Here is a 25,638-nt window from a genome sequence, read left to right as displayed (position 1 = left end):
CGCTCCGGAGCGTTGCTCGCGAGCGGCTCCCCGTGCATCACTCCGGAGCGGTGCTCGCGAGCGGCTCCCGTGCATCACTCCGGAGCGGTGCTCGCGAGCGGCTCCCCGCGCGGCGCTCCGGAGCGGTGCTCGCGAGAGGCTCCCCGTGCCCTCGGTATCTGAGAATGTAGCAGGAAGCACGGGAAGAAGCAGGCGGTGCCGAGGAGCCGCTGCCGCCGCGGCGCCCTGGCCCCGGCAGGGCTCCTGCAGCCCGGTGTCCCCCGGAGCCTCCAGCGAGGCTGCTGCTGGAAGCAGCGCCCTGCACTGGCCACCCTGCGGAGGAGCGGGTGCAGCCCAGGGTGGCACGCAGGCACCTGTGTCTGCTTCCCTGTGTAAAGCCGTTTTGCACTTGTTGGAATTCACCTGGCTCTGTTTTCCTCCTATTGCACTTACTAAACTGCAGCCCAATGACTTCACTGATGTTCGAGCTATGGGTGGCAGCTCCCGGTGCCGTGTGACCCGGCAGCAGTGTGGGCACCCTGTCCTTGTGACACAAGCTCTAACTTTCTACCCTTCTCTTCCCTCTTCATGCAGCGTGGAGTGAAGCCTAAAAAGGTGGTGCATTTTTTGGCAGTCATCTGCATGTTGCCGAGTCGGCGGGCCGCATGAAGCGCCCGCGGTGCATCCCGCCCGCCCCTCGCGGCCCCGCGCCCCCGGCTGCATGCTTGCCCGTTGCATGTGTCCCCCGTGTGCCGGCCCCGCGGCCCGCAGGGAAAGGCGGCCACGGGGCCGGGAGAGCCCCGGGGGCTGCGGCCACTGCCGCCTCCACCACGTCTCAGCACGCGCCGCGACCTTCCTGCGTGGCCTTGGTTGCCCTCGTCTCCACGCACAGACCGGGCACACGGGCGGTGAGAAACCTCGTGAGGTTCCACCAGGGCGAGTGCAGGGTCCTGCACTGGGGAGGAATAACCCCGGACACCAGGACAGGCTGGGGACTGACCTGCTGGAGAGCAGCCCCGCAGAGAGGGACCTGGGCGTCGTGGTGGATGACACAGTGACCATGAGGCAGCAGTGTGCCCTGGTGGCCAAGAAGGCCAACGGGATCCTGGGGTGCATTAAGAAAAGCGTCTCCAGCAGGTCGAGGGAAGTGATCATCCCCCTCTACTCAGCCCTGGTGAGGCCACATCTGGAGTACTGCGTCCAGTTCTGGGCTCCCCAGTACAAGAGGGATGTGGAGCTGCTGGAGAGAGTCCAGCGCAGGGCTACCAGGATGATCAGGGGCCTGGAACATCTGCCCTATGAGCAAAGGCTGAGAGAGCTGGGTCTGTTCAGCCTGGAGAAGAGGAGGCTGAGGGGGGACCTGATCAGTGTCTATAGATACCTCAAGGGAGGCAGTGAGGAGGAGGGGGGCAGCCTCTTTTCAGTGGTGGCCAGCGACAAGACTAGAGGAAACGGCCACAAGCTGAGGCACCAAAAGTTCCACAGGAACTTCAGGAAACACTTCTTGACAGTGAGGGTGCCAGAGCCCTGGCCCAGGCTGCCCAGAGTGGCTGTGGAGTCTCCTTCTCTGGAGATCTCCCAAACCAGCCTGGGATGCAGCCTGTGCCCCGTGCTCTGGGTGCCCCTGCCTGTGCAGGGGTTGCACTGGGTGATCCCCAGGGGCCCTTCCAGCCTTAGGGATTCTGCGCTGCTCTGTGCTGAAGGCCCCGCAGCGGTGGCAGCGGGGCGTGCTGAGCTCTCCTGCACACAGCTCTCCTCTAGCAGCGAGCAGGGGCAACGGGCAGCAGCGCCAAGCGCGGGGGCTGGCAGGGGGCGCGGGGGCCCTTCCTGCTCCGGGATCGGCTGCTCCTGGGGGACCCTTCTGCCGGCCCTGCTGCTCCCGGGCTGCCCCAGGGACCAGGACAGGGGGGGTAAAGCCGCCCTGTCTGCCCTTAGCAGAGAGCAAAGGAGGGAGACAGTCGTGCAGCCTGCTGCAAAGGGAGCTAAAACTACACGGGTCTCGGCAAAAAGGAGCAGTTTCTTATCACTGTCTGGGCAGCGTTATTTTGGCATGGAGATGCTGCCAAGGGAAAGGCAAATCTGGCCACTCGGGTACTTGGGATCGGCTCAACACAAGCACTAAAAAGAGAGTGAGACGGTACCTGCTTAGTCCCTTGTGCGCAGGGTGCCCGGTAGCGATGTCCATGATGGATCCGTTGTTTCCAGTCATTTTCATTCCAATTTTGGGGTATGGACGTAAGGCAGAGAGCAGCGTTTGTCCTTGCTCAGAAAGCCGCAGATGGGGAGCAGCAAGGAATCCCGGAATCCCCGAATCCCAGGATGGTTGAGGTTGGAAGGGACCCCTAGGGATCCCCCAGTGCAGCCTGTGCTCCACAGGGACACCCGGAGCACCCGCTCCATCCCGGCGCGTTGGGAGATCTGCAGAGCAGGAGCCTCCGCAGCTCCCTGGGCAGCCTGGGCCAGGGCTCTGCACCCTCACACCAAGAAGTTCTTCCTCACGTGGAGACGAAAGGAGAAGCTGCACGTGGCCTTCAGAGAAATCCCGGGCCGTGCCCGTGTGTCCCGGGCTCCTCGGCGCGCTCCCTGCAGCCCGAAGCCCCGCATGCCGTGCTGCATGACCTGCGTGCATGCGCCTTGCCCTGCGCTCTGCTGCTGCTGCCGCCTCGTGCCCTGCATGCGCCCGGCCTTGCGGCCGTCCTGTGCTGCGGAAGCATTGCTGCGGCTGCTGCGGCTGCCGCTGCTGCTGCTGTCGGGGGTTGGCTTTGGGATCTCGTGTTCCTTGTGGTGCCGGGGGGGCTGCTCGGCTGCGGGTCGTGCTGCGGGGGCCACCATCTGCTCGGAGCTGCGGCTGCTGCTGGCCTTCAAAAGCCACGCTGGCGCGTGCGGAGGGCCTGTGCCACGGGGAGCGCCCCGGTATGGCGGGGCCGCGCGCCCGCCGGCTCCCCGGGGCGCCCGTCCTGCCCACCACGTCACCACGAGGTTCGTTCATAGACCTGCCGGCGCCGCCTTCCTCCTCTGCAGCCCTTGGCATGGCACGAGGGCGGGACGGTGGCAATCCCGTTGGTGGGATCATCAAATAGCTAGTGTTATTAGCAGGTAAATCCCTGATCATGAGCTGGGGTGGCTCTTTGCATGGTAAATATAGACTTTAATTGGGTTAAGAGCCGCTTCCTCTCGCGGCTCCCCTGTGCCAGATGGTGCCCGTGCCGCTGTCCTGCTGCAGCCCCCGTCTGTGCCCTGGCCCTGAGGATCAGCGGGGGCAGCGGCCCTGGTGGCCGCTGGTGCCCGGGCCCTGTTGTCACCCGTGGCAGCGACGCTGGCCCCGAGAGGAGCCCAAACTGGCCTGAACGGGGAGCTGCCTCCCAGCAGACCACGGGACCCCTCGGCCCAACAGGACCTGTCAGCGCAGCAGCGGGAGCCTGGGGCCCGCTCCGTGCTCGGCTCTTTCCAGCCCGTTGCTGCTGCATTTCCGTGTGTTTTGAGACTAAGAGCTCCCTGGCACACGAGGCTTGCTCAGGCGCTGCGCATCCTGCCTGTCCCTCGCTTGTCCCCTTGCTGGTCGCTGTGCTCATCGCCCCGTGCCCTGCGGAGCAGATGGCCGCGCCGCCCGCCCCGCAGGGCTCTCCTCACAGATGGCCTCTTTACAAAGAAGAGGAGCCGCCCCAAGCCCCATTAATCCTTTAAAGGGAAGAGCAATCCGATTAGCTGGTAAAAGGTGCCCTGCGTCTGTCTGGCAAAGGGGCCGCTCGGTTTCCAACAGCTTTTAGTCCTCTCAGCCAGCTGGGGTATCCTAATGGCCCTGGCGCCAAGGGACCTGCCCGGGACTCGCGGCACTGTGGGTGCTGTGGGACCTGGCGGCTTCGCTCTGGTCGGGGAGAAGCCAGAGCAGCCCCAGGCCTGGTGAGGGTGCCTGGGAGCTGAGGGGAGCCCTGGCACCAGCACGAGCTGCCCATGCCTCTGCCCCTGTCCCTGCTCCTGTCCCTGCTCCTACTGCTGCCTCAGCAGCCTCCTCCGACCTGCTCTGAGGAGGCCCGGGCACTCCGAGTCCGGGCTGTCGCTGAGCTCTTTAGAGGACAGGGCGGGAACATCCAACACCTCCTTGTTCATTGAGGTCCGTCCCACCAGCACGTCCAGGGTGGCAGCGGCAGGGACCCCCCTGCCTTGGCTGCGCTTTAATACCCTGCCCGCCTGGGACTCTCTTTGTCTGGAGCGTTAGGATTTCTCTGAGGTTTCCGTAGCCGCACATGTTGGCCGAGAGCATTCTCTGCATGAAGGGCTCTTCACGGTGCATCTGCAATACAGCTGCAACGTATTTCGGTTGCCTATGTGTTTGCAACATGAAGTATTTTGCAAACTTCACGTATTTTGGGGAGTAAAACTGTAGCAGGAAACTTTAGTCCCTGCCGCAGGGTGGGAAAAGGCCCGTGTGTGTGTGCGGCTGCTGCTGCTTTCCCTGCGGTCCCAGGGGAGCCGGGGAGCCGTGCCGGGGCTCGTGGTGGCGTGCGCCTTGCCGGTGCGTCCCGGCACGTGCGGCCCCGCGTGCCGCTGCAGCATCCCAAGGGCGCCCGCGGCATCCTGCGGCCCCTGCGGCTCGCCGGCCCCACGGAGCTGCCGCGGGGGCTGCTCCCGCCGTGCCCCACTGCACGTGTCCTGCTTTCGGCGCCGGGCAGCGAGGGCAGCTCGTGCGCGGAGCGGGACAGCCCGGTGTTCTTTGCATCCTGCGTCCCCGCTGCCCGGGGCACTGGGGCTGCGCAGGGACAGAGGCACGCGGGCAGCGCGGGCACCTCGTGCCGTGCCTGGCGCGCAGAGCGTGCCTGGAGCTTGGGCCGAGGGCTGCAGAGTCTGCGTTTGGGGAGCGCTGAGAGCCGCTCGCGGGCGCTGCTGCCCCAACGAGGGGCTCGAGGGCTTTCCAAGTGGGAAGACAGGATGAGCCCAGCACTGCAGGAGGGTGGCAGGACAAGCGTGGCTCTGCAGGGCCGGCCAGCGGAGCGGCCCCCGGCACGTACAGCTCGGGCGCAGCCGCAGCTGCTGCATTTTAGTATTGCAGAACAGGAGGATGGAAATGGAAACCGTGGTGCTGGAGCTGCAGCCCCGCGCGGATGCGCTGCTCAGAGCCCGGCTGTGCGGCACCAAGGGTGCGTGCGGCCGTGAAGAGAGGCTCCGGGTCCCTCCCCGCACAGGGACAGGGATGCGGGGGACCGCAACCTGAGCGGGCCTGGCGGTGCCGGGCCGGGAGCGCACCGTGCCGGGGCTGCGCGCGCAGGCGTTGCCAGGCGACGCGCGGCTGAGGCCGGCGGGAGGCCGGCGGGAGGCCGGCGCCGCCGAGGCCGCCGCGCTGATGTCACACGGAGCGAGCGGAGCGGGGCGGCAGCGGCGGCGGCACCGGGCGCCGCGCTGATGTCACGCGGAGCCGAGCGGAGCGGGGCGGCGGCGGCGCCGCGCTGATGTCACACGGAGCGGAGCGGGGCGGCAGCAGCGGCAGCGCCGGCGGCACCGCACTGGTGTCACACGGAGCGGGGCGGCGGGTGGCGGCAGTGCCGGGCGCGCGCTAACGCTCTCTCTCTGCTCCCTCCGCTGCCCGCGCCGCCTGTCTCGCCGCAATGATGAGGCAGGCCCCGGCGGCACGCAAGGTACAGCCCGCACCGTGCCGCGCCGTGCCGCGCGCCCCGCATGCCGCCCCCCGCGTCCCCACGTCCCGCCGCGGCTGCACGTTCCCGGCAGTGTTCCCGCTGCGGCCACCGCCGGGCCAGCCCCGGCCCCGCTGCCCTTGGGCTCCGCGGGCGGCGCCGCGCGCGGATGCTCCGTGCATGGGCTCTGCCCTGCGCTCCTGCGCTCTCCTCTTCGGTTATTTTTAGCATGACCAGGGCATTGCTGCTCGGCTTGAAGAGAGCAGCCTGGCAGATTTCTGCCCGGTCTCGGACAAGTGCAAATCAAAATGCCCAGGGGCACAAACGTGCAGCTTTGGCCGCGCTGCAGCACGCAGGCTTTGCAGTGCTACGTTGCAGTAAATGCAGCCGGGTCATGCCGCTGGCTGCCTGAGCTGACCAAGCGTAATGAAATCCTGGGTTATGGGCGAGTGCATAAAGAGTCGCTGCTGAATCCACTCCCAAAGGAGAAGCTCTGCAGACGCGCATGCTGGGGGGCAGCAGACAGGTGGGGGCAGCCCCGGTGCCCAGGGCACCTCCGAAACCTCCCACCTCTTCAATAACCGAGGCCCTTCTCCTGTCGCCGCCTTCCCTTCCTGCCTTCCCGGTGGTTCCTGCTGCAGGAAGGCTCGTGCACAAGGCCTCGCCCTTAAAAGAATATTTGGGATTTTCTTGTAAACGTACCAGGAACAAGACACGTGATGCGGCCCTTGGGAAGCAGATGGGCAGGGCAGCTGGCAGCTCCGTAGCTGGGAGCCCCGCGGGCACTGATGATGTTAACGGTGTCAACGGCAGCAGGTTGAGTCTGAGCGGCCTCCGCAGAAGGCTCAACTCTCCTCACCGACCAGGCGTCCGGCCGTGCCTGTGTGCGCAGGGTCCCTGCTCCCAGGATCAGCACCCCAGCTGTGCCCGTGTCCACAGGATCCCTGCTCCCAGGATGAGCACCACGACCGTGTCCACAGGATCCCTGCTCCCAGGACCAGGACTCTGGCCATGCCCGTGTGCTGCCAGGATCAGCACCCCGGCCACAGCTCCCTAGTGAGGACAGGCACTGCCGGGTGCCACGCAGCAGCCATAGGGAGCCACGTGTGTTGCCAGATTTCCTGCTGCTGGAGGAGAAGTTTCTATAGGAGCGAGTCTGTCGGGAGGCTCGGACGCTCCTGTGTTGGGTGCGGGTCCTTGGAGGAGCAAGGGTTACATCCTGCTGTCCAATGGCTGTGCCGCAGCATTACACAGAGCGCTCCTGACCCTCCACATCATAAAATATTCATGGCCATAATGGACTGGCACGGAGCTCTCGGGATGCGAGAGCCCCAAAGTGCTGGCGCGGGGCTCCTGCTGCTGTGCTGGGGCTGCGGGGCAGCCCGGTGCCAACCCCGCGCGTGATCCCGGAGCCAGGTCCCGGAGCCAGGGCTCCGCTCACACTGCTTGGGAAGAGCGTTTAACGACCCTCGTCGCTGGTGGGCTGGAGGGCTAGGAGCACGGAGGAGCATGGAGGAGTGCAAAGGAGTGGAGAGGAGCATGAAGGAGCACGGAGGAGCACTGAGGAGCATGGAGGAGCTTGGACGAGCAGTGAAGAGCACGAAGGAGCATGGAGGAGTGCAGAGGAGCAGAGGACCTCGGAGGAGTGCAGAGGAGCGGAAAGGAGCTCAGAGGAGTGCGGAGGAGCTCAGAGGAGCGTATGAACGTGGAGGAGCGGTGAAGAGCACAGAGGAGCTCGGAGGAGCTCGGTGGAGCGCAGAGTGTCTCTGCGCAGCCGCCTCTTTGGAGCCGCCCGTGGCTCTCGGCGCTGCACTGGGGCCCTGCTGCTTGGTGGTCGGAGCTGCCGCTGCCTGAGGAGACCGGATGGTCTGTCCTGCCTAATCCGGGCGGCTTTGCTCCCAGCTCCACAGCCCCTTCCCCGTCCCTTCCAGGGAGGGAGCACCTCAGAGCTCCCCTTAGGAGGATGAGGCTGCGCGGCGGCCGAGTGGGGCAAAGCCGGAGGAGCCTGGGGCCGTTGGGGCTCAGCAGCCCCTTCCCGGCCACCCCTCGCCGCCGGGCGTTCACCTGGCGAGGCTGGAGCCTGCGCTTGGACCTCTCACAAGCTCTGTGCGGCGTGGGGTGCGTGGGGACACGACGACGCTCTGTGTCCCGACGGAGCTGGCAGCAGAGGCTGCTGCGCTCGGCAGCGGTGCCGGGTGCCCCTCTACGCGGGCTCGGCTCCTTCGAGGGGCTCCTGGCAGTGCCCACGGCCCCGGCAGCGCTGCCCAGCATGGAGGGAAGGGAGAGCTGCTGCTGGGCCATCCCCGCAGGGCCCCAGGGTGCTGCGTGGCTTGGTCCCCTCGTAGCAGGACTGGGACGGGTGCTGGAGCTGCCCTGCCCGCGGGCCGGAGCGGTGCCTGCCCCGGCGCTGCCTTCCTGCTGCGGTCGGGCACGGCAGAGGAGGCCTCGGGAGAGCGAGAGCCTTCGCCCAGCGCTGGACGGGCCTGCCTGGAGCGCGGCCGCTCACGCCGCCGAGGGGCGGGAAGCCGCAGGCAGGAATCGCCCTGCGAAGTGATGCTCTGTTCAGCGCTGTCACCACAAGAGCAGCGGCGGCGGGGTCTGCGCCGGCGGCGGGGTCTGCGCCGGCGCCGCCGCTGAGGCCATCTGCGAGCACAGCCGTGCTGCGCCCGTGCTCCCGGCGGCAGCGAGCTCAGGACAGGCTCAGGACAGGCTCAGGACAGCCGGGCGCTGCTCCGGCTCTCAGCCCAAGTCTCCCAGGTCTCTGGGGAAGCCAGGGAGGCGCCAGGGCTGTGGCCGGGGCCGCGGCGCGCGCGGGAGCGGTGCTGGGCGCCGGGAGTGCGGGTGCCACGCGCGGCTCGGGTCCCGTGCGCACTAATCGCCCTCATGTTTTTGTTTCCTCTGCGCTCTCCTCTGCCGCACCCGCTGCTGCGCCGCTCGCTCTGTATCTCTGCTCCTGTCTTTCCTGTCTGAGCGTTTCTCCTGCTCTGCCCTCTGCTCCCGTCGTGCTGCAGACCACGGCCCGGCGGCCCAAGGTGAGAACCGCGGCGCTCGGCCCCGCTCGCTCGGCCGTGTGCCCAGGCGCCCCGTGTGCCGCTCGCTGCCCCGTGTGCCGCTCGCTGCCCCGTGCGCGCCTGGCAGTACCGTGACGCTGCCGGGGCCGTGGGGATGGCGCTGTCTCCCGTGGGCATGGTGACAGCCCCGTCACCGCGCGCTCCCCGCGGCGCCTTTGCAGCAGGGAGCGCGGCCGCCCGCTGCAGGAGAGGGGCGAGGCAGGAGACGCCTTTGGCTTCCACACCGCTGTTCTCTTGGCCTGGGCACCCCGGCGCGGGCTGGGACGTTCCCTGTGACATCTGCGCCCTGGCGCGTGGCACCGGGCCCGGGTGGCAGCGGGGCTGCAGTGCTGGCTGAGGAGCTCTGTGCTCTCCGCGTCTGCACTCGTCCCTGGTGCCGCGCGGGGCTGCCGGCCGTGCCGTCCTCGCGAGTGGCACTGCCGTTCTGCTGCTCGCGGCACGGGGCACCGGTGCTGCCGCAGGGCTTGCGGGAGGCTGCAGGGGTGGCTGCGCGTGGCAGTGGGGGCATCAGTCGCTACCCAGCCTGCAGTGCCCTTGGGGACGTCCTGGGGACATCTGGAGAGGCGGATCTCGCCCCGCGCCTGGGCCACTGGTGGTGCCCAGTGCGTCCCCGGCCTCCCTGGCACTGGCCACCGGGCTGCCCTGCCTGCGGCCACGTGGGTGCCGCCGCTCGCGGGACGGCACCGCCTGGGCTGCGTGCTGGCCACGCGGCCACTGGCTGACCCCGGGCGCGTGGCCGCCCGGCACAGGCCGTGCAAGGGGCAGCTCGTTTCTCAGCGGGCTTTCCTGGAATCACTACGGTCAAAAAAGGCCTTCAAAATCATTGAATCCCACTATAGATTTTGTAAGGATATGCAGGAGAAGAGCACTAAAATGAGAAGGCATGCAGACTCAGATTAACAGGTATTTAGGTACTTCCTGACTTTTCCACAGGTTTCCTGGAATAATGATTAAAGACAGTGTGTCCACCCTGTCTTCCCTTGGCCAGCCTGAGGTGCTGGCGCGTGCGCGGCTCCGGTCCCTGTGCCTGCGTGTGGCCGGCAGAGCCCTGTGACCTCCCGGCCGAGGTGGCCGTGGTGGCCGAGGTGGCCGAGGTGGCCGAGGTGGCCGTGGTGGCCGTGGTGGCCGAGGTGGCCGTGGTGGCCGAGGTGGCCGAGCGGCTCCTGCTCCCCGGCCACGTTTGGCACCTGGGGCCTTTGCCGCCCTTCTGGGTTTTGCTGCTCCGGGATTTCCTCCCGCTCTCCCCGGCAGCCCGAGCTGGGCCCAGGGCTGTAGCGGGGGCCACGGGGGCCGCTGAGGGCCCCCAACGGGCCGGCGTGGGCACCAGGCAGCGCGCCCGGGGGAGACGGAGAGCGGCTCTGGTGCGTGAGCCCCGCGGGGCCCTGCCCTGCCCGCTGCCCACCCCGCACACGGTGGCCCCGGGGTGCTGGCGCTGCCAGGGAGGCTCCGGCGCCCGCGGTCACGCTCCGGCTCCCGGGTGGGACGGCGCAGACCCCGGCACGGGGGGCACCTCCATGGCCGTGCCCGGACGCACGTCGGAGCGGCAGCGCAGGCGGCCGGGGCGGTGCAGCCCGGCCCGTGCCCGCGGGCGCCGCTCCGACCGCTCGCGCTCTCTTGCAGCCCACGCGGAGCAGCAGCTCGGCGGCCGGCAGCGCGGCGGGGCCCTCGGGCTCGGCCTCGGCCTCGGCCGGGGAGATGAGCAGCAGCGAGCCCAGCACGCCCGCGCAGACGCCGCTCGTGGCGCCCATCATCCCCACGCCCGCCCTGGCCTCGCCGCTGGCGCCTCCGGTGCCGTCGCCCACCAAGGTGAGCGGCCCCAGTGAGCCAGGGGCTCTGCCCACTGCCCAGGGAGGACGGGGCAGAGCAGCCAAAGCCCCGGGCCTGCAGGAGGGAGGCAGCGGGGCTTGGCCAGGGACAGAAATAGGGCCACGGCTCCAAACCCGCCACTGGTGGGTGCTGAGGCTGCCGAACTCGGTGCATGTTCTGCCTTCCCAGGTCCCCACGGTCACCCCTGGCCCTCGGGTGAACGTGGTGATGTTTGGGGCTCTGCAGCAGAGCCAGTGTCTGTGGGTTGGGTTTGGGGGTGTCCACACTGGGTGCAAGGACAGGCTCAAGGACGTCGTCCCCGTCACCCACCGGTGCCAGGCGGGCGGGAGCGGCCAGGGGCGCCCTGACACGCACAGACCCTCAGAGACATGCAGGCTTTCTGTAACTTGCCTGTTGCTAATAACCATTGGCACAGTTAATATGGTTTTGTTCTTTAAAACAGTTTTTCGTGACTTCCGTCCTGCTTTGTGTTAATTAGTGAAAATTAGAGCCTGTGAGAGATCTAGGGCATGGGGGCAAGGAGGTCGAGGAGCAGCCCGCGCTGCGGGGCGCTGGGTCAGGGCCCTGGGCACCGGCCAGGACACTGGGGAAATGCTGCCCAGTTTTTTGCATGCCACAACTCCATTCCGCTCCTAAATAGCAGGGAAAGGTGGATGTTGGAGGGTGGATTTGGGTCTGGTCTGGTTTACTCATGTATTTGGGGAGGTAAGCATGCCCGGGCACTGGGCACCTCTCGCAGGCAGTGCTGCCGCCCCTCGGAGCGGAGCAGCCCTCGCAGGGCCGGATCCTGGGCTGGGTTCTGAGGCTGTGCTACCTGTGCGTGACAGTAATGCGTCTGGAGCACCTTCCAAAGGCTCCTGCTGCTCCCTTGGTCATTCTTGTATCGCCTTGTAGGAGGAGGAGAACTTGCGTGCTCAAGTCAGGGACCTGGAGGAGAAGCTGGAGACTCTGAAGATAAAGCGAAATGAAGACAAGGCAAAACTTAAGGAGCTGGAGAAGTACAAAATCCAGCTGGAGCAGGTGCAGGAATGGAAAAGCAAGATGCAGGAGCAGCAGGCTGATCTTCAGAAGCGTCTGAAGGAGGCCAAAAAGGTGAGTGCTCTTGGGGGCTGCTGCTTGGCCTGGGAGGAGGCCAGGCGAGGGCAGATCCACCGGCTGCAAATCTGATCATATGGATTTCTTCTGGATGAAATATCATCCGCTGGCACTAAACTGAGCTCTCCTGATTATTGTGTTCTGGATAACGAGTAAATGGCCTCCTCCCTCACGTGGCACTGTGTCTGCTGTAAATGCTGTTGTGGGCACTGAGCTGCCGGTGCAAATGCCCAAGAGAGAGCGCAGAGCCGCCCGTGTCCGCCCCAGCCTTTGCCTGGGCTTTGCCGGTGCCAAGGGATGCCCGGGCTTCGGTGCATCCTGCAGCTCGGGTGGCCTTTTCCCTGCCGACACACAGCGCACCCGGAATTAATGCTGCACTGCGGCGATAGTCGGTGCCGGGCCGGAGCAGTGCAAGTGGGAGGTGGTTGGCTTCAGCAGAGGCACGGGAAGCTGAGGGCGAATCACACAGCCCTTGCAAGGGACAGGATGCTGCAGGTGGGTCTGCTGGTGTGTGTGCCCGTGCCCTCACGGCCGGAGCTGCCCACGGGCTGCTCGGGCCACCTTCACCTTCCACCCGTGAAGTGCCAGCAAATGACTTCCCAAATCAGTATATTGCAGCAGCGGTGGTGTTGGGAACACGGCTCCGCGTGGGCAGGCCTGCCGCGGCCGCCGGCGCAGGACGTGCTCCCTGCCGCGGCCGCCGTGTGAGCTCCGTGCTTGCGAGATGGGTCTGTCAGCAGCCGTGGGCTCCCAGGGCTCCTCACGGCTCTGTGCCTGACCACAGGAAGCCAAAGATGCCCTGGAGGCCAAGGAGCGCTACATGGAGGAGATGGCCGACACCGCCGATGCCATCGAGATGGCCACGCTGGACAAGGAGATGGCCGAGGAGCGAGCGGAGTCCCTGCAGCAGGAGGTGGACTCACTCAAGGAGAAGGTGGAATATCTCACCATGGACCTGGAGATCCTCAAGCACGAGATAGAAGAGAAAGGTGGGAGAGGGCGCGGGGCAGGGTGCGCTGGGCATGGGGCTGGCGCCGCGGAGCCGCCTGTCTGACAGTGGCAGTGGGATCGGGGCGTCCTCGGCTGCTCCCAGCTGCAGCCCTGCACTGCTCTGCACCTCTGCCCTGGCCAGGCACGGCGGGACCTGCACGGGGGCACGGGAGCAGCTGAGCCCTGTGCCCGGGGCCAGGCTGAGCTACCAACCCCATCGCGGAGCAGCAGTGCTGCACAGCGGCCCCGCGCTGGCTCAGCTGCAGCGGGGGGCTCATCCCTCGCCCTCTGCAGCTTAGCTGTGCTCCTAATGGTGTCTGCAGTGTCGCTTGGTGCTGAGGGGATGGATCTGGGCAGCAGCTGCTGTGTCTGAGTGATGCCTCCTTTCCCCAGGCTCAGATGGAGCAGCGTCCAGTTACCAGGTCAAGCAGCTGGAGGAGCAGAACGCGAGGCTCAAGGAAGCTCTTGTAAGGTAGGAGGCACCTGCGGAGTGCGAGCTGCTGCTCTGGTGCCAGCCCGTGCCGGAGCCCAGAGCTCCTGAGCGCAGCATGAAGGCTGTTGAGCGCCCCTGGGCTCTCAGAGCTCTGTGCTCCTCTCTGTGTCCCGGCCTGCAGGGACTTACACAACATAGAGGAGCCCCTTGTTAACGGAGAACAATGTATGGAGGGAGCAAACGAGCCCCTGGGGGAACTTTGTGCCCTATTTCCTTTCTCGGTGTGTGCAGCACTGCGCTTCCCAGAGCAGCACGGTTCTGTGCTGCAGGTTTGTGGAAGCTGCCTGTGTAGCATCACTCTGCAGACACATCCCAGCCTGAGGCTTCCTGCCCAGACTGGTCGGTGCCTCTCTGTGTGTCAGGGCACGTGCCAGGGCCCTGGGGCTCTTTTTTTCCTGAAGCCACATGTCCCCCAGCGCGGCGGATGAGGTGCTGCTGGTGTCGCAGCTGCTTCCCCCGGGCCCCGGCTCGGTACCATCCCCGCGCAGTGACATTCATCATCTGTGGGCAGGAGCGGGTGACGGAGGAGCAGGGGTGGCCTCGCAGGCCCTGCGGATACAGGGCACCGGCTGCTCTGCAAGGACCTGCGAGTGTTTGGCAGAGGAAGTTTAATGAAACTTCTGAGGGAGAGAAACTCCTGGCCCTTAAGGTTTACGGCAGAGGAACCGTGCGATCCGCTCACAGAGGCTGCACACACGAGCCCCGTCTCCCTGCCGGGTGAAGCCCCTGCCCTTGCCTGGGCCCTGGCCTTGGCTGCCTCCCGCTGAGCCTCTGTCTCGTGCTGTGAAGGACCACAGATGTGTCTGTCTCTGCTCGCCTGGTTCGTCCTGCCTCCCTCTAAGCCGCCCCGTTTACACTCGCTCTTCCCCTGTCTCAGCCGTGCTCTCTGGGCACGTTCTGCCACTGTCTCCCTGTCCCGTCTCTGGCACCGTCAGAGGAAGGTGCCATTGCAGGCCGTGGCCCTTGTCCCTTCCTCCCGCTTCCCTGGCTGCTCTCTGGGGACGTTGCTTGTGTCTGCCCCGGGGGACGGCGCCCAGCTGCCAAGGCAGGAGGCTGCCAAGACCCGCGGGGCCCGGGGCAGCCACCCCCAGGGGCGGAGGGGCAGCCCCTGGGTTCACTTGCAGACCACCCATTTTTATTAGAGGTGCGAGCAGTGTGTCCCTAAAATGTGTGAGCTCGGCTCGAGCACCCTGCACACCTCTACATTCCCACTGCGAAGCTTGGAAAGGGCCCTTTGAAAGTCACTTTTTGGACTAGCTCGTGCCAAGGCCACCTGAGGAGAGGGGTCTTGGCCCCGCTCGTGGGACAGGCCACTGAAGAGCGATGCTGGGGACAGGAGTGGCCTCGGCCGCTGCAGGAGCTGTACTGAGTCTGGTTGCTCTGTCTAAGGATGAGGGACTTGTCGGCGTCCGAGAAGCAGGAGCACGTGAAGCTTCAGAAGCAAATGGAGAAGAAGAACACGGAGCTGGAGTCCCTGCGGCAGCAGCGGGAGAAGCTGCAGGAGGAGGTGAAGCAGGCGGAGAAGACGGTTGATGAGCTGAAGGAGCAGGTGAGCGCGCCGGGGAGGCGGCTGTCCCGCGCGGGGCTGCAGCTCCTGCCCTCGCTCCTCGGGCCATGCTGCAGCGGGCACTGGTGCCGCGGGGCTGTGGGCAGCCGCTGTCGGAGCCTGGCCTGGCCTTTGTGCAGGGGGCTCTTGGAACTGATACCTGTTCATATGTAGTCTGCAATGCCCATGTCCCCGTTAGTGTGGTGAGCCCATAGCCGCTCCCATGGGAAGCACAGGGAGCCTGGAAAGCCCTGTAGGCAGTTTGCAGAGACTCAGCCTAAAGGTCAGCCTCGTTTGCACTGACCTGAAACAGTTGGACATCACCCCGTGACGCTGCAGCTAAAGACACTGTAATGACTGCAGGAGCCAAAGCCTGGCCGCTCTCTTGCCCTGGCCTTGGCTTGCGCTGCTGCTGGACGCGCTGCTGGTAGCTCTGGGTTGTCGCTTCTTGTCCTGCTGGGTGTTGTCGCTTGGAGGGAGCCCATGTCCTTCCTCCCAGAGCAGGCACCTCGGGCTGTGGAGAGGGATGTCACTCGTGTCCCCGGCTTGGCACGGAGGTCCTGCTGGGATGTAAAGGGACTTTCAAAGCAGCGCTTTGAGAGCCGGGCTGGACCGGGCTGTGCTGTGTGCCTGCAGGTTGATGCTGCTTTGGGTGCCGAAGAGATGGTGGAGACTCTGACAGAGAGAAACTTAGACCTGGAAGAGAAGGTCCGGGAGCTGCGCGAGACCGTCGGAGACCTGGTGAGACGGGTGGAGGAGGCCGCAGAGCTGCCTCGGTGCTGCAGCGTGGCCACGCTGGGCCGAGGGGGTTCTCCTGGCCGCGGGGGAGCAGAGGCAGCGCCCAGGGAGCCCCTGCAGCGCCGTCCCGCTCGGGGCCGCGGCGCCGTCCCGGCCCCCGTGCCCGCGGAGCTGTGCCCGGGCACCCTGCGCCCTGCCCGGGGACGGCCGCGCCGCGCGCCCCTCCGCGCCCCGGTGACTGCGTCCCGCCGCCCTTCCTTCCCCGCAGGAAGCCATGAACGAGATGAACGACGAGCTGCAGGAGAACGCCCGCGAGACCGAGCTGGAGCTGCGCGAGCAGCTGGATATGGCAACGGCGCGGGTGCGCGAGGCCGAGAAGCGCGTGGAGGCCGCGCAGGAGACCGTGGCTGACTACCAGCAGACCATCAAGAAGTACCGCGAGCTGACTGCGCACCTGCAGGTAGGGCCGCCGGCGGGGAGCGCCTGGAAGCTCGAGGGCCCTGTGCCGGGCACCGCGTGGCCTCCTCGCGGCGCCGGCACTGCCAGGGCCGCAGCGATGCCCTGCGGAGTGGGCTCTGCGCTGGCCTGTGCTGAGGACGTGTGACAGTGCCGGTGCTCGAGCTGCTCGTGACCCGCTCCTGCCCGCGTGCGGATGGTGCTGGTGGGCTGTAGGCACCCCGAGGTGGTGCTGTAAAGCCCTTCTGAACACGTGGGTGCTGCCCGTGCTGCGGCCTCGGGAGCTGGGTGCTGCGCAAGGCCGCCTGGCCGGGCTCTTCCAGCGCCGCTCCCGGTTCCCCTTGGCTTTGCCGGCGGTACCAAATAGATGGATAATAAGTCCACAGGGATTCCTGGCCTAGTGCAGCGGGCCGCGACCCGAGGTTTGGGACGGGCTGGTGCTTCTCTTCCTCGTTTTCATCCTGTGATTCCCTCACAGCACAGGGAGTCTCCGTCCCCAAAAGGGACATCGGGCACCAGCTGTGGAGGTGCTGCAGAGCACGTGGGGTCGCGGCTCTCCCTGGTGCTGTTCCAGCTAAACCCTCCTAATGAGAGCCTCTTCCCGTGCGCAGGACGTGAACCGCGAGCTCATGAGTCAGCAGGAAGCTTCTGCTGAGAAGCAGCAGCAGCCTCCCCCGGAGATGTTTGACTTCAAGATCAAGTTTGCTGAGACGAAGGCGCACGCCAAGGTAGGCGGGCAGCAGAGCCGAGCGTGTGCGCGGGCTGGACGCGGCTCCTCTGCTCCTGGGCACCAGGACGTGGCAATGGGACGTGGACAGGCCCACGAGACTGCGGGCGCCAGTGCCAGGGTAGCTCCGAGCGGCCGGGTGCGGAGGCTGGCGCGTGGGCACAGCGCTCTGCTTGGGCTGGTGACGTGCAGGGCGGCTGAGGTGACTGCGGGCTGTAGGATGGGGTGCCGAGAGTCGCCAGGCACCACGACAGGGTCTGAGCCCGGTTCCTGCTGAAGCACAAGGGTGAAGTCAAACAGAGCAAGGTAGAACTTACTGACACACGTTGCAGTAATTACAGCTCGGGCGGGAGCCTCCAAAAGGGACCCTCCTGAGCAAAGAAGTCCCTGGGCTGTTGCACCTTCATGCTGCACATTCCCCACCTGGCACACGATGGTTCCGACCAATGGTTGTATTTGGGCCTCAGGTCTCCCTGTTCTTCTCTGGGGCCTGTTATTGTATCCTGAGCTCCTGATGAGGAGGAGGTAGTTCAGACCACAGCAGTTAACACTGTTCCGCAGAGAGAAAGGGCCTTTGTCTCTCAGGGCCTGCCAGGAGGGTCCTGATGCCCGGGCAGCCTTGTTGCCAAGCCCTGATGCCCTCCCTTTGGGGTGAGGATCACAGGGGTGCAGCCTGCTAGTTGCAGCCTGCGGGTGAGTGGGTGTCTGCAGATCCCTCCAGTCCAGATCCAGCCGTGCTCCAGCTGTGCTCCCTGCAGCGGGAGGCGGGAAGGTGCCAGCGTGTGGTGGAAGGGCCAGCGCTGGCTCTGGAGGGGGTGCAGGGGCCGTCATGGGGCAGGGAGGTTCCAGCAGGATGGAGCCGCCTCTGCCTCTGCTTCTGTGGGGTTCACGGGCCAGCAGGTTGGCACGGGCCTGTGCAAGGGCCAGCGGGTTGTGCAAGGGCCAGCGGGGTGGCTAGCGGGTCGGCAGGGGCCTGTGCGAGGGCCAGCAGGTTGTGCAAGGGCCAGCGGGGTGGCTAGCGGGTCGGCACGGGCTTGTGCAAGGGCCAGCGGGTTGTACAAGGGCCAGTGGGTTGGCACGGGCCTGTGCAAGGGCCAGCGGGTTGTGCAAGGGCCGGCGGGGTAGCTAGCGGGTCGGCAGGGGCCTGTGCGAGGCCCCGCTCTGCTGCTCGCCCAGCTGCGCCCAGCGCGCTGAGGTTTCCCGTGGGGATGGAAGGGAGCAGCGGTGCCCGCGCCCGCGCTCGGCTGGCGGGTGCCGTGCGAGCCGGGCAGGACAGGCAGCCCGCGGGGCCGGGGCAGCGGCTTTGCTGAGAGGAACCCCGGCCTTGTGTTGGCTGCTGCGCGGGAGCGGCTGTTTGGAGCAGCGCTGGCAGCGGCAGCGTTGTTGGCTCGCGCTGGCGGGAAGCCGGGGCGCTCGGGCACCCGTGCTCTGGCCTCCCGGGCTGCATGGGTGCAGCACGCAGCGTGGGCAGGGCGGTGGCAGCGTCCCCACCGCCGCGCTGAGCCGCGGCCCCGCGGCCCCGCTCTCGCTCCCGCAGGCCATCGAGATGGAGCTGCGGCAGATGGAGGTGCAGCAGGCCAACCGGCACGTCTCCCTGCTCACGTCCTTCATGCCCGACAGCTTCCTGCGCCACGGCGGCGACCACGACTGCGTCCTCGTGCTGCTGCTCATCCCGCGGCTCATCTGCAAGGTGGGAGGGCGCCCGGGCCCTGCACGGCCCTGGGCGCTGCCTGGGGAGGGGGCGCGCGGCGGGGTCGGCACAGACTCTTCCTGCAGCTTTCCCTGCCTCCCGAGCTGGGCTCGTGGGCCTTGCAGTGTCACCTCAAGCGCCCCGTGCCCTCTGGAGGCACCAGGGGCTGCATGACAGCCTGGCAGGAGATGTTTTCATTCCTTTATGCCCCGGGTGAATTGGCAATTTTGAATATTTCCTTGCTGACACACTTCCAAATGACGGGGAGGGCACGGGGAGGGGGAAGCAGCAGCGCCGGCCCCAGCCCGCGACGGATGAGCAGTGGGTCGAGCTGGGTCAGGCAGGGTGGGCACCGAGCCCTGGCTGCCCTCAGCACTGCCGGGGCCGCCACTCCTGCCACTTGTCCCCCTTATCTCTGTGCACATCTCGGGGGTGTGCGGCCGTGGCTGCGCTGTGCGCAGGCGGGAGGGCACGGGGGAAGGTGTGAGCGCCCGCCCTTGCCCCGCAGGCCGAGCTCATCAGCAAGCAGGCGCAGGAGAAGTTCGAGCTGAGCGAGAACTGCGCGGAGCGCAGCGGGCTGCGGGGCGCGCCGGGCGAGCAGCTCAGCTTCGCCGCCGGCCTCGTCTACTCGCTGAGCCTGCTGCAGGCCACGCTGCACAAATACGAGCAGTGAGTACGGCCGGGGGCGCGCGCCGGGCGGCAAGGAGCCCGGGGCTCCCCGCGTTGCCTCGGCCCCTCTCCTGCCCAGAGCTGGGGTGCAGGGGCCCAGCGCCCCAGCCTGGGCTGCTCGTTGCGCGGCCGTGACCGGCTCTCGAGGCCAGCAGCAGCCCTGGCACGTCGGTCTGCCCTGCGGTCCTGCCCGGAGATGTGTCACGCTCTCCCACACTTAGTGTCACACTTAGTGTCTGGGACTCCTGCCGGGCTCCAGGCTGCGGGAGCCGAGTCCCTCCGCAGCCCAGGGCCCTCCTCGTGAGTGCCCAGAGCTTAGTCATGTTTTACGGAGTGTCCAGGAGGAATCTAAGTGCTTGATTAAAATGATCCCGTCCCCGCCAATGCCATGACAAGAGCAAGCACAGGAAGGCATTTCCAGCCTTCTGCAGAGGCTGGAATTCCCTTGGAGAGCAGAAGTGCTGCTCCAGGGAGCATAATCACTGCGAGCGCTGCTGGGTTTGCTGCCCAGGAGCATGGAAAGATGCCCTCGCTGCTGCAGCAACGTGGCCGGGGAGCTCCTTACGTGATGTTCAGTGTCACAGGTGCAGGATGGCGACTCCCTGCCCCCAGCGCTGGATTCTGGCTCACAGAGTCATAGCTAGATGCCTGCAGTGCTCTTCTGCTCTGTTCCCCTTCCCTGCAGCCCCCCAGTTTCATGCGCTGCTTTCCTGCAGATGTCCTGACCTCCAGCCATGCTTCCCTGCTGCTGGGGCCCTGCGGGCCGTGCCCGGCCATGGGCACCCCGAGCGAAGCCCCGCGCTGCTCCGGCCGAGCTCTTGCCTCTTCCAGGTGAGCTCGCCGTGTCTGCGTCTCCTTGCAGGGCCCTGAACAAGTGCAGCGTCGAGGTGTACAAGAAGGTGGGGATGCTCTACCCCGAGATGAGTGTCCACGAGCGCTCCCTGGACTTCCTCATCGAGCTGCTGCACAAGGACCAGCTGGATGAGACGGTCAACGTGGAGCCGCTGACCAAGGCTATCAAATACTACCAGGTAGGGCCTGGGCAGCCAAGGGCACCGACGTGGCGGCGCTGCCCACGGGCAGGGCATGGACCTGCTGCGTCTCTGCAGCACTGCAGCACTGCAGCCACTGCAAGTCGTGCCCTTGGATACCGTGTTCACGTGGCACGTGTTCACATGGCACGTGTTCATACCGTGTTAATGTATCACGTGTTCATACCGTGTTCACGTGGCACGTGTTCATACCGTGTTAATGTGGCACGTGTTCATATCATGTTCACCCGGAACATTGGGAAGCAGTCAATAAACCCTGGGATAGCGACTCCCTTTGCCTGCTTTTCACTTTCTGAGTGTGCAGGACTTGTGCCTATGGCTCTGGTGCTCAGAGGCTGCGTCCTCTGTTCCTGGGGACAGAGAGGGAGGCTGAAGGCAGAAAAAAATACAATTTTTCTGCACTTGATTCCTGTACTAGGAAGTCGAGGCTGTTGGCCTTGTAAAACTAAGGGCACCAATGCTCCCCTAGAGGACAACAGCAGCAGACCAGGGAATCTGCTCAGGGTATCACTGCAATTGCAAAGAGGCCAAGCTTCCCGTGTTCGTTTTGCTCTGTATTCCTTGCTTTGGTGGTTTGTTGGGGTGGGTGGCGGCGTTTGAAGGGTGCTGAGCTCTGCCGCCCTGTCTCTCCTCCTGCAGCACCTCTACAGCATCCACCTGGCTGACCAGGCTGAGGACTGCACCATGCAGCTGGCCGACCACATCAAGGTGACGTGCAGCAAAATAACGTGATAACTTGCCTCTTTTTGTTGTGCATTTTCTGCCTTTTTGTCTTTCGCTCCCCTGAGATTGTTCTGTGAGTGGAAGCACTTCTGCCCTCGCTGTTGCAGTTGTGTTTTCTCTCACACCCTTGGGTGTTGTGTCACATAAGTGATGTGGGTTCCCTGGTTAGGGAGAGGGGAGAAAGAGGTGAGGCATTTGCCCTGCAGACAGCCAGGTGAGCAAGAAAGAAAAGCAATAGGGAAAGCGCTGGGAGGTTTGTGCCCGAGGGACACGGGGGCCTCTCCTGCGCCCTGGGGAGGCAGCACCGGCTGGTGCCCCAAGGAGCAGAACCACTGCTGGGTGACCAGGAAAGCCCGGCTCACGGTGCCGCCTTTGTGCCCGCAGTTCACGCAGAGCGCCTTGGACTGCATGGGCGTCGAGGTGGGCCGGCTGCGCTCCTTCCTGCAGGTGGGTGCTGGCACCGCCGCGGCCCCGCGGCCGAGCCCGGGCGCAGTGCGCGTGCCCAAGGCGCTCTCTGCTTCCCAGGCTGGGCAAGAGGCCTCCGACCTGGCCATCCTGCTCAAGGACCTGGAGACGTCGTGCAGCGACATTCGCCAGTTCTGCAAGAAGATCAGGCGCCGCATGCCAGGCACGGACGCTCCGGGCATCCCCGCGGCGCTCGGCTTCGGGCAGCAGGTGAGCGGCTCCGGGGGCTGCCCTGCCCGGGCTCCCGCGGTGCTGCTGGAGCAGGGCTGGCGCTCACGGGACGCGCGGGCGCTGCAGGGGCACGGCAGCCTCGGCCGTGTTCCCGCCTGGCTGGGGCGTCCCCAACGAGCTCGTCCCGCAGGTGTCGGACACGCTGCTGGAGTGCCGCAAGCACCTCACCTGGGTGGTGGCCGTGCTGCAGGAGGTGGCCGCCGCGGGCGCCCAGCTCATCGCCCCACTGGCTGAGAACGAGGGCCTGCAGGCCCTGAAGCTGGAGGACTTGGCCTTCAAGGCCAGCGAGCAGGTGGGGACAGGCCCGGGGCGCCATGGGCTCCGTGCCCGGCTGCGGGGCGCCCGCCAGCGCCTCCGTGTCCTCCGCAGATCTACGGTGCCCAGGGCATCAACCCCTACGAGTGCCTGCGCCAGTCGTGCAGCATCCTCATCGCCACCATGAACAAGATGGCCACGGCCATGCAGGAGGGCGAATACGATGCTGACAGGCCCCAGACCAAGGTAGGCTCTGGCATGGCAGCAATTCCAGGCAGTCCCACAGATCGCTGCTGACACGGGCTGCTCTTTGCACGGCCCCGGTGCCGGCTGGTTTCCCCATGGGCAGGCGCCTGCCCACAGAGCTGCGGGATTTAGGGGGTCCCAGGAGGGTAAGTGTGCAGGGTGACGGCAGAGCTGGGGTGCTGGGCACGGTGCTCACACGGGGAGGTCCTCGTGGCTTTGGAAGAGGGGACAGCGAGGGGCTGCCCGAGGCCCTGGATCTGCCCACTCATCCTAGCAGAGCTCCCTGCGCTGCCTGCACCCTCAGGCCGTGTGTTCTGGTAGGGCCGAGGCTCGGGGAGCCGCAGGGGGTGCCGCACGTCCCGGGGGGCAGGGAATGGTCCCCCAGTGGCTGAGCGAGCGTGGCGCTGCTGCCGGGCTTCCCTGTGCAACCCCGACTGTCTCGCTGTCGCTGTGGCCTCGTGCAGCCCACGCCGCCGGCCGAGCTCCGCGCAGCCGCTCTGCGCGCAGAGATCACCGATGCCGAGGGGCTGGGGCTCAAGCTGGAGGACAGGGAGACGGTCATCAAAGAGCTGAAGAAGTCCCTCAAGATCAAGGTAGGCGGTGGAGCCGCGCGGCGGGCGCTGCGCTGGCTGCCGGAGCCGCCGCGGTCGTGGCGCTTTGCAACCCCGGGCGGATCTGCTGATACTGCTGCCACGTGGCCCGGGGTCTCCCTGCTCGGGACCGTCCCGGCCTTCCCGCCGTGCTGTCCTGGGCCGGGGAGGTCGGCGCTGGGCGCGCGGGAGGCCGTGGAGCACACGCGGTGTCCCTGGGGAACGGGCGGCCGTCGCGGGCGGGCTGCCCCCGCGCTGCGGGACCCACGCGGCACCCCGGCCCCAGCGCCCGCCTGCCCTCCCGTGCCGCAGGGCGAGGAGCTCAGCGAGGCCAACGTGCGCCTCAGCCTCCTGGAGAAGAAGCTCGACAGCGCCTCCAAGGACGCTGATGACCGCGTGGAAAAGATACAGACCAAGCTGGATGAGACCCAGACGCTGCTCAAGAAGAAGGAGAAGTGAGTGTGAGCTGGGCGTGCGGAGCTGGCGGGCTGCGGAGAGACCTCGGTGCAGACCAGCCCACCTGCCCTGGCTGGAGCCTGGAAGCCCTGTGGGTTAGCAGGAGATGAGCAGAGGGACCAGGAGGTGCTCATGGTGCACAGCAGGGCCCAGGGTGGGAGCAGGAGTCCCGGGAGAGCCCCGCTCCCGTGCTCTGTGTGGAAGCTTTGTTCTTTGCACACTTTCCCAGTTTGCTGCCAGGGTCTCTCCCCCCGGCACCCGGCTGACGTGCAGGGAGTGCAAAGCTGCAGGGTGGAGAGAGGCAGGACTCTCCTGCAGGAACCTTGTGGGCTGCTGGGCTCAGCACTCATAAATGCCTCCTCTGGGCGTGATGCTGCAAGCCACAGCAGGAGCTGCCGGGGCTCCAGAGCCTGGAGCTGCGGGGTTTGTGCTGGGGGTTGGTCAAGGGGGTGCCTGGTGGCACCACATCCCCATCCTGAACTGCCCGTCTCTCCCTGGGAAGGGGCATCTCCAGTTAGCCCTGTGGCTCTGTTCCCTCCCGCAGGGAGTTTGAAGAGACCATGGACGCCTTGCAGGCAGATATCGACCAGCTGGAGTCAGAAAAGGTGGAGCTGAAGCAGCGCCTCAACAACCAGTCCAAGAGAACCATCGAGGGCCTGCGTGGCGCCCCGGCCTCCGGAGTGGCCTCCATCGTGTCTGGCATCGCAGGAGGTGCGGGGCAGTGCCCAAAGCACCGTGGGTTTCAGCAGCTCCTAGGGCGCTGCGGGCTGCAAAGGGAGCCTGGGGCCTCCTCTCGGCAGCACAGAGGGATGGCAGGGCTGGTCTACTTGGGGGACCCTGTGGGGCAGCCCCACATCCTGCCCGGCCTTCCTGCCGAGAGGCAGAGCAGCCCGAGGGGCAGGGCCCCGCTGGGCTCGTGGTGAGGAGCGGGCAGTGCCACGAGCTGCAGCGCCTGCAGCGCCTGCAGCGCACGACGCGGGCGGCGGTTCCTGCCCGGGGCTGCCCTGGGCGCCCCGCGAGCACCGCGCAGCGGAGCAGACCCCGAGGGGTCCAGCGGCGGCCGCGGAGCCGGTGCCCGGGGCCCTGGGAGCCCTGGATGGGGCTCAGGCTGGGGACGGAGCAGGAGCCGGCGCAGCCGGAGGAGCAGCCGGGCCCTGGGGGCGAGCGGGCGCCCGGCACAGCCCGCGGCGCTGCGGGACCCCATGGAGCGGGTGCTGCAGAGGGGCCGGAGCCGCTGCCCCGGGCTCGGCGCCGCGCACGCCCGTGCCCAGCCTTAACTCTGCTCTTCTTGTCTCTCCCGCGCCGCGCAGAGGAGCCGCAGCGAGGTACGGTCCTGCACGGGCACGCGCGCTCCCAGCGCCAGCCGCAGCAGTGCATGCACGCAGGGAGCGAGGCCGGGCTTGGCACAGGGGGCTGCACTGGCCCCGTCCGCACCTCCCGGGGCAGGGCACGGAGCATGAACACGCCGCGGTGCCCGCCGAGCAATCCCGGCTCCGCAGGGAGCGGGAAGGCGCAGTCCCCGGCGCGGGCGCTGCATGCGGCGCTGCATGCCATGCGGTGCTGCCTGGCATGCTGCCACGCTGCATTGTGGCTCCAGCCCCGCGGGCGCCTCACGCCGCCCTCGTTGCAGGTGTGGGCGCCGCGGCAGCGCCCGCAGGCGGCGCGGGGCCCGTGCAGGTGAAGGACTCGCCGCTGCTCCTGCAGCAGATCGACGCCATGCGCCTCTCCATCAAGCACCTCAAGAACGAGAACAACCGGCTCAAGGTGAGGCCGGGCACGGGCGCTGCCGCGCGGGGCGCTCTGCGGAGCTGCCCGACACCGTGGAGCGGCCCCCACGCAGCCCCGTTGGGGCCGGGGCCACCCCACAGCGCACAGAGAGGCCGCGGGGCCCGCCGCCCTCCTGCTGCCTTTGGGCCCGGGCGTCCGGGCTGTCGCCCCTGTCGGCTCCGCGCTCCCGGGCCTGCGAGATCCTCCGTTCTTCTTACACTGATTTTAGAATCCTGTGCCTTGTTTTTTCCCCTATTTCTTCTCTTGTTTGGGTCGGAGCCCTCTTCTCCTCTGCCCTTGGGCCTCTGTCTGCGCTCAGGCCGCTCCTGAATGAAGGGCCTGCCCCTAATCCCTCCTTCCCGCTGCTCGCAGGGAGCCCAGATGAAGATGGAGCTGGCGGGACTGGCGCCCCTGCACGTGCCCAAGCTCTCGCTGCCCAAGGACAGACAGGGCGAGGAGGTGGCCTCGGGCAGCCTTTACCGCAAGACCAGCCAGCTGCTGGAGACGCTGCACCAGCTGAGCGCCAACGCCAGGGTGGTGGACATCACCCGCAGGAAGGCGGGTAGGGCCCGCGCGCGGCGAGGACACGGGGCGACAGCGGCCTCCCTGCTGCCCATGGGTGCTGTTTGGGGCCTCCGCGGCCTCCCTGCCTCCCGCGGGCAGCGTTTGGGGGTGTGCAGCCTCCCTGCTGCCCACGGGCGGTGTTGGGGACCGGGGTGGTGCTGACCAGGCAGGCAGGGGTGGCAGCCAGTGCTGCAGGGCCACACGGCGCTGGTGTCATTGTCCCCTGCCCATGACCCCTGTCCCCAGCAGGGAGCCCGGCCGCGCGGCTGCTGGAGCAGACGGCCCGTCTCAAGGCGCTCAGCGACAGCATCGACAAGCTGCGGGTAAGGGGCTGCGCTGCGGGTAAGGGGCTGCGCTGCGGGGAAGGGGCTGCGCTGTGGG

General features: G+C 66.8%; 1 protein-coding gene across 2 annotated transcripts in view; it reads left to right on the top strand.

Annotated features, from left to right (window-relative positions):
* DCTN1 (dynactin subunit 1) overlaps positions 1-25,638 on the top strand; it is a 34,673-nt gene that overhangs the window by 6,898 nt on the left and 2,137 nt on the right. Inside the window, exons 4-25 of one of the 2 annotated variants that reach the window (XM_026048611.1) lie at positions 10,298-10,483; positions 11,399-11,596; positions 12,384-12,588; positions 12,983-13,061; positions 14,472-14,631; positions 15,265-15,369; positions 15,635-15,826; positions 16,434-16,550; positions 18,087-18,239; positions 18,748-18,908; positions 19,771-19,939; positions 20,600-20,668; positions 21,068-21,130; positions 21,209-21,358; positions 21,510-21,671; positions 21,749-21,880; positions 22,345-22,473; positions 22,783-22,925; positions 23,471-23,637; positions 24,557-24,690; positions 25,066-25,255; positions 25,504-25,580. In XM_026048611.1, the coding sequence (XP_025904396.1) occupies positions 10,298-10,483; positions 11,399-11,596; positions 12,384-12,588; positions 12,983-13,061; positions 14,472-14,631; positions 15,265-15,369; positions 15,635-15,826; positions 16,434-16,550; positions 18,087-18,239; positions 18,748-18,908; positions 19,771-19,939; positions 20,600-20,668; positions 21,068-21,130; positions 21,209-21,358; positions 21,510-21,671; positions 21,749-21,880; positions 22,345-22,473; positions 22,783-22,925; positions 23,471-23,637; positions 24,557-24,690; positions 25,066-25,255; positions 25,504-25,580 (3,141 nt within the window). The remainder of the gene's footprint in view (positions 1-10,297; positions 10,484-11,398; positions 11,597-12,383; positions 12,589-12,982; positions 13,062-14,471; positions 14,632-15,264; positions 15,370-15,634; positions 15,827-16,433; positions 16,551-18,086; positions 18,240-18,747; positions 18,909-19,770; positions 19,940-20,599; positions 20,669-21,067; positions 21,131-21,208; positions 21,359-21,509; positions 21,672-21,748; positions 21,881-22,344; positions 22,474-22,782; positions 22,926-23,470; positions 23,638-24,556; positions 24,691-25,065; positions 25,256-25,503; positions 25,581-25,638) is intronic. The other variant, XM_026048610.1, reaches the window with a different exon arrangement.

Source organism: Nothoprocta perdicaria, unplaced genomic scaffold (assembly GCF_003342845.1).
Source record: "Nothoprocta perdicaria isolate Ctin4 unplaced genomic scaffold, notPer1 scaffold_559, whole genome shotgun sequence".
NCBI classification, from domain to species: domain Eukaryota; kingdom Metazoa; phylum Chordata; class Aves; order Tinamiformes; family Tinamidae; genus Nothoprocta; species Nothoprocta perdicaria.
This window is presented reverse-complemented; position numbering and strand designations above follow the sequence as displayed.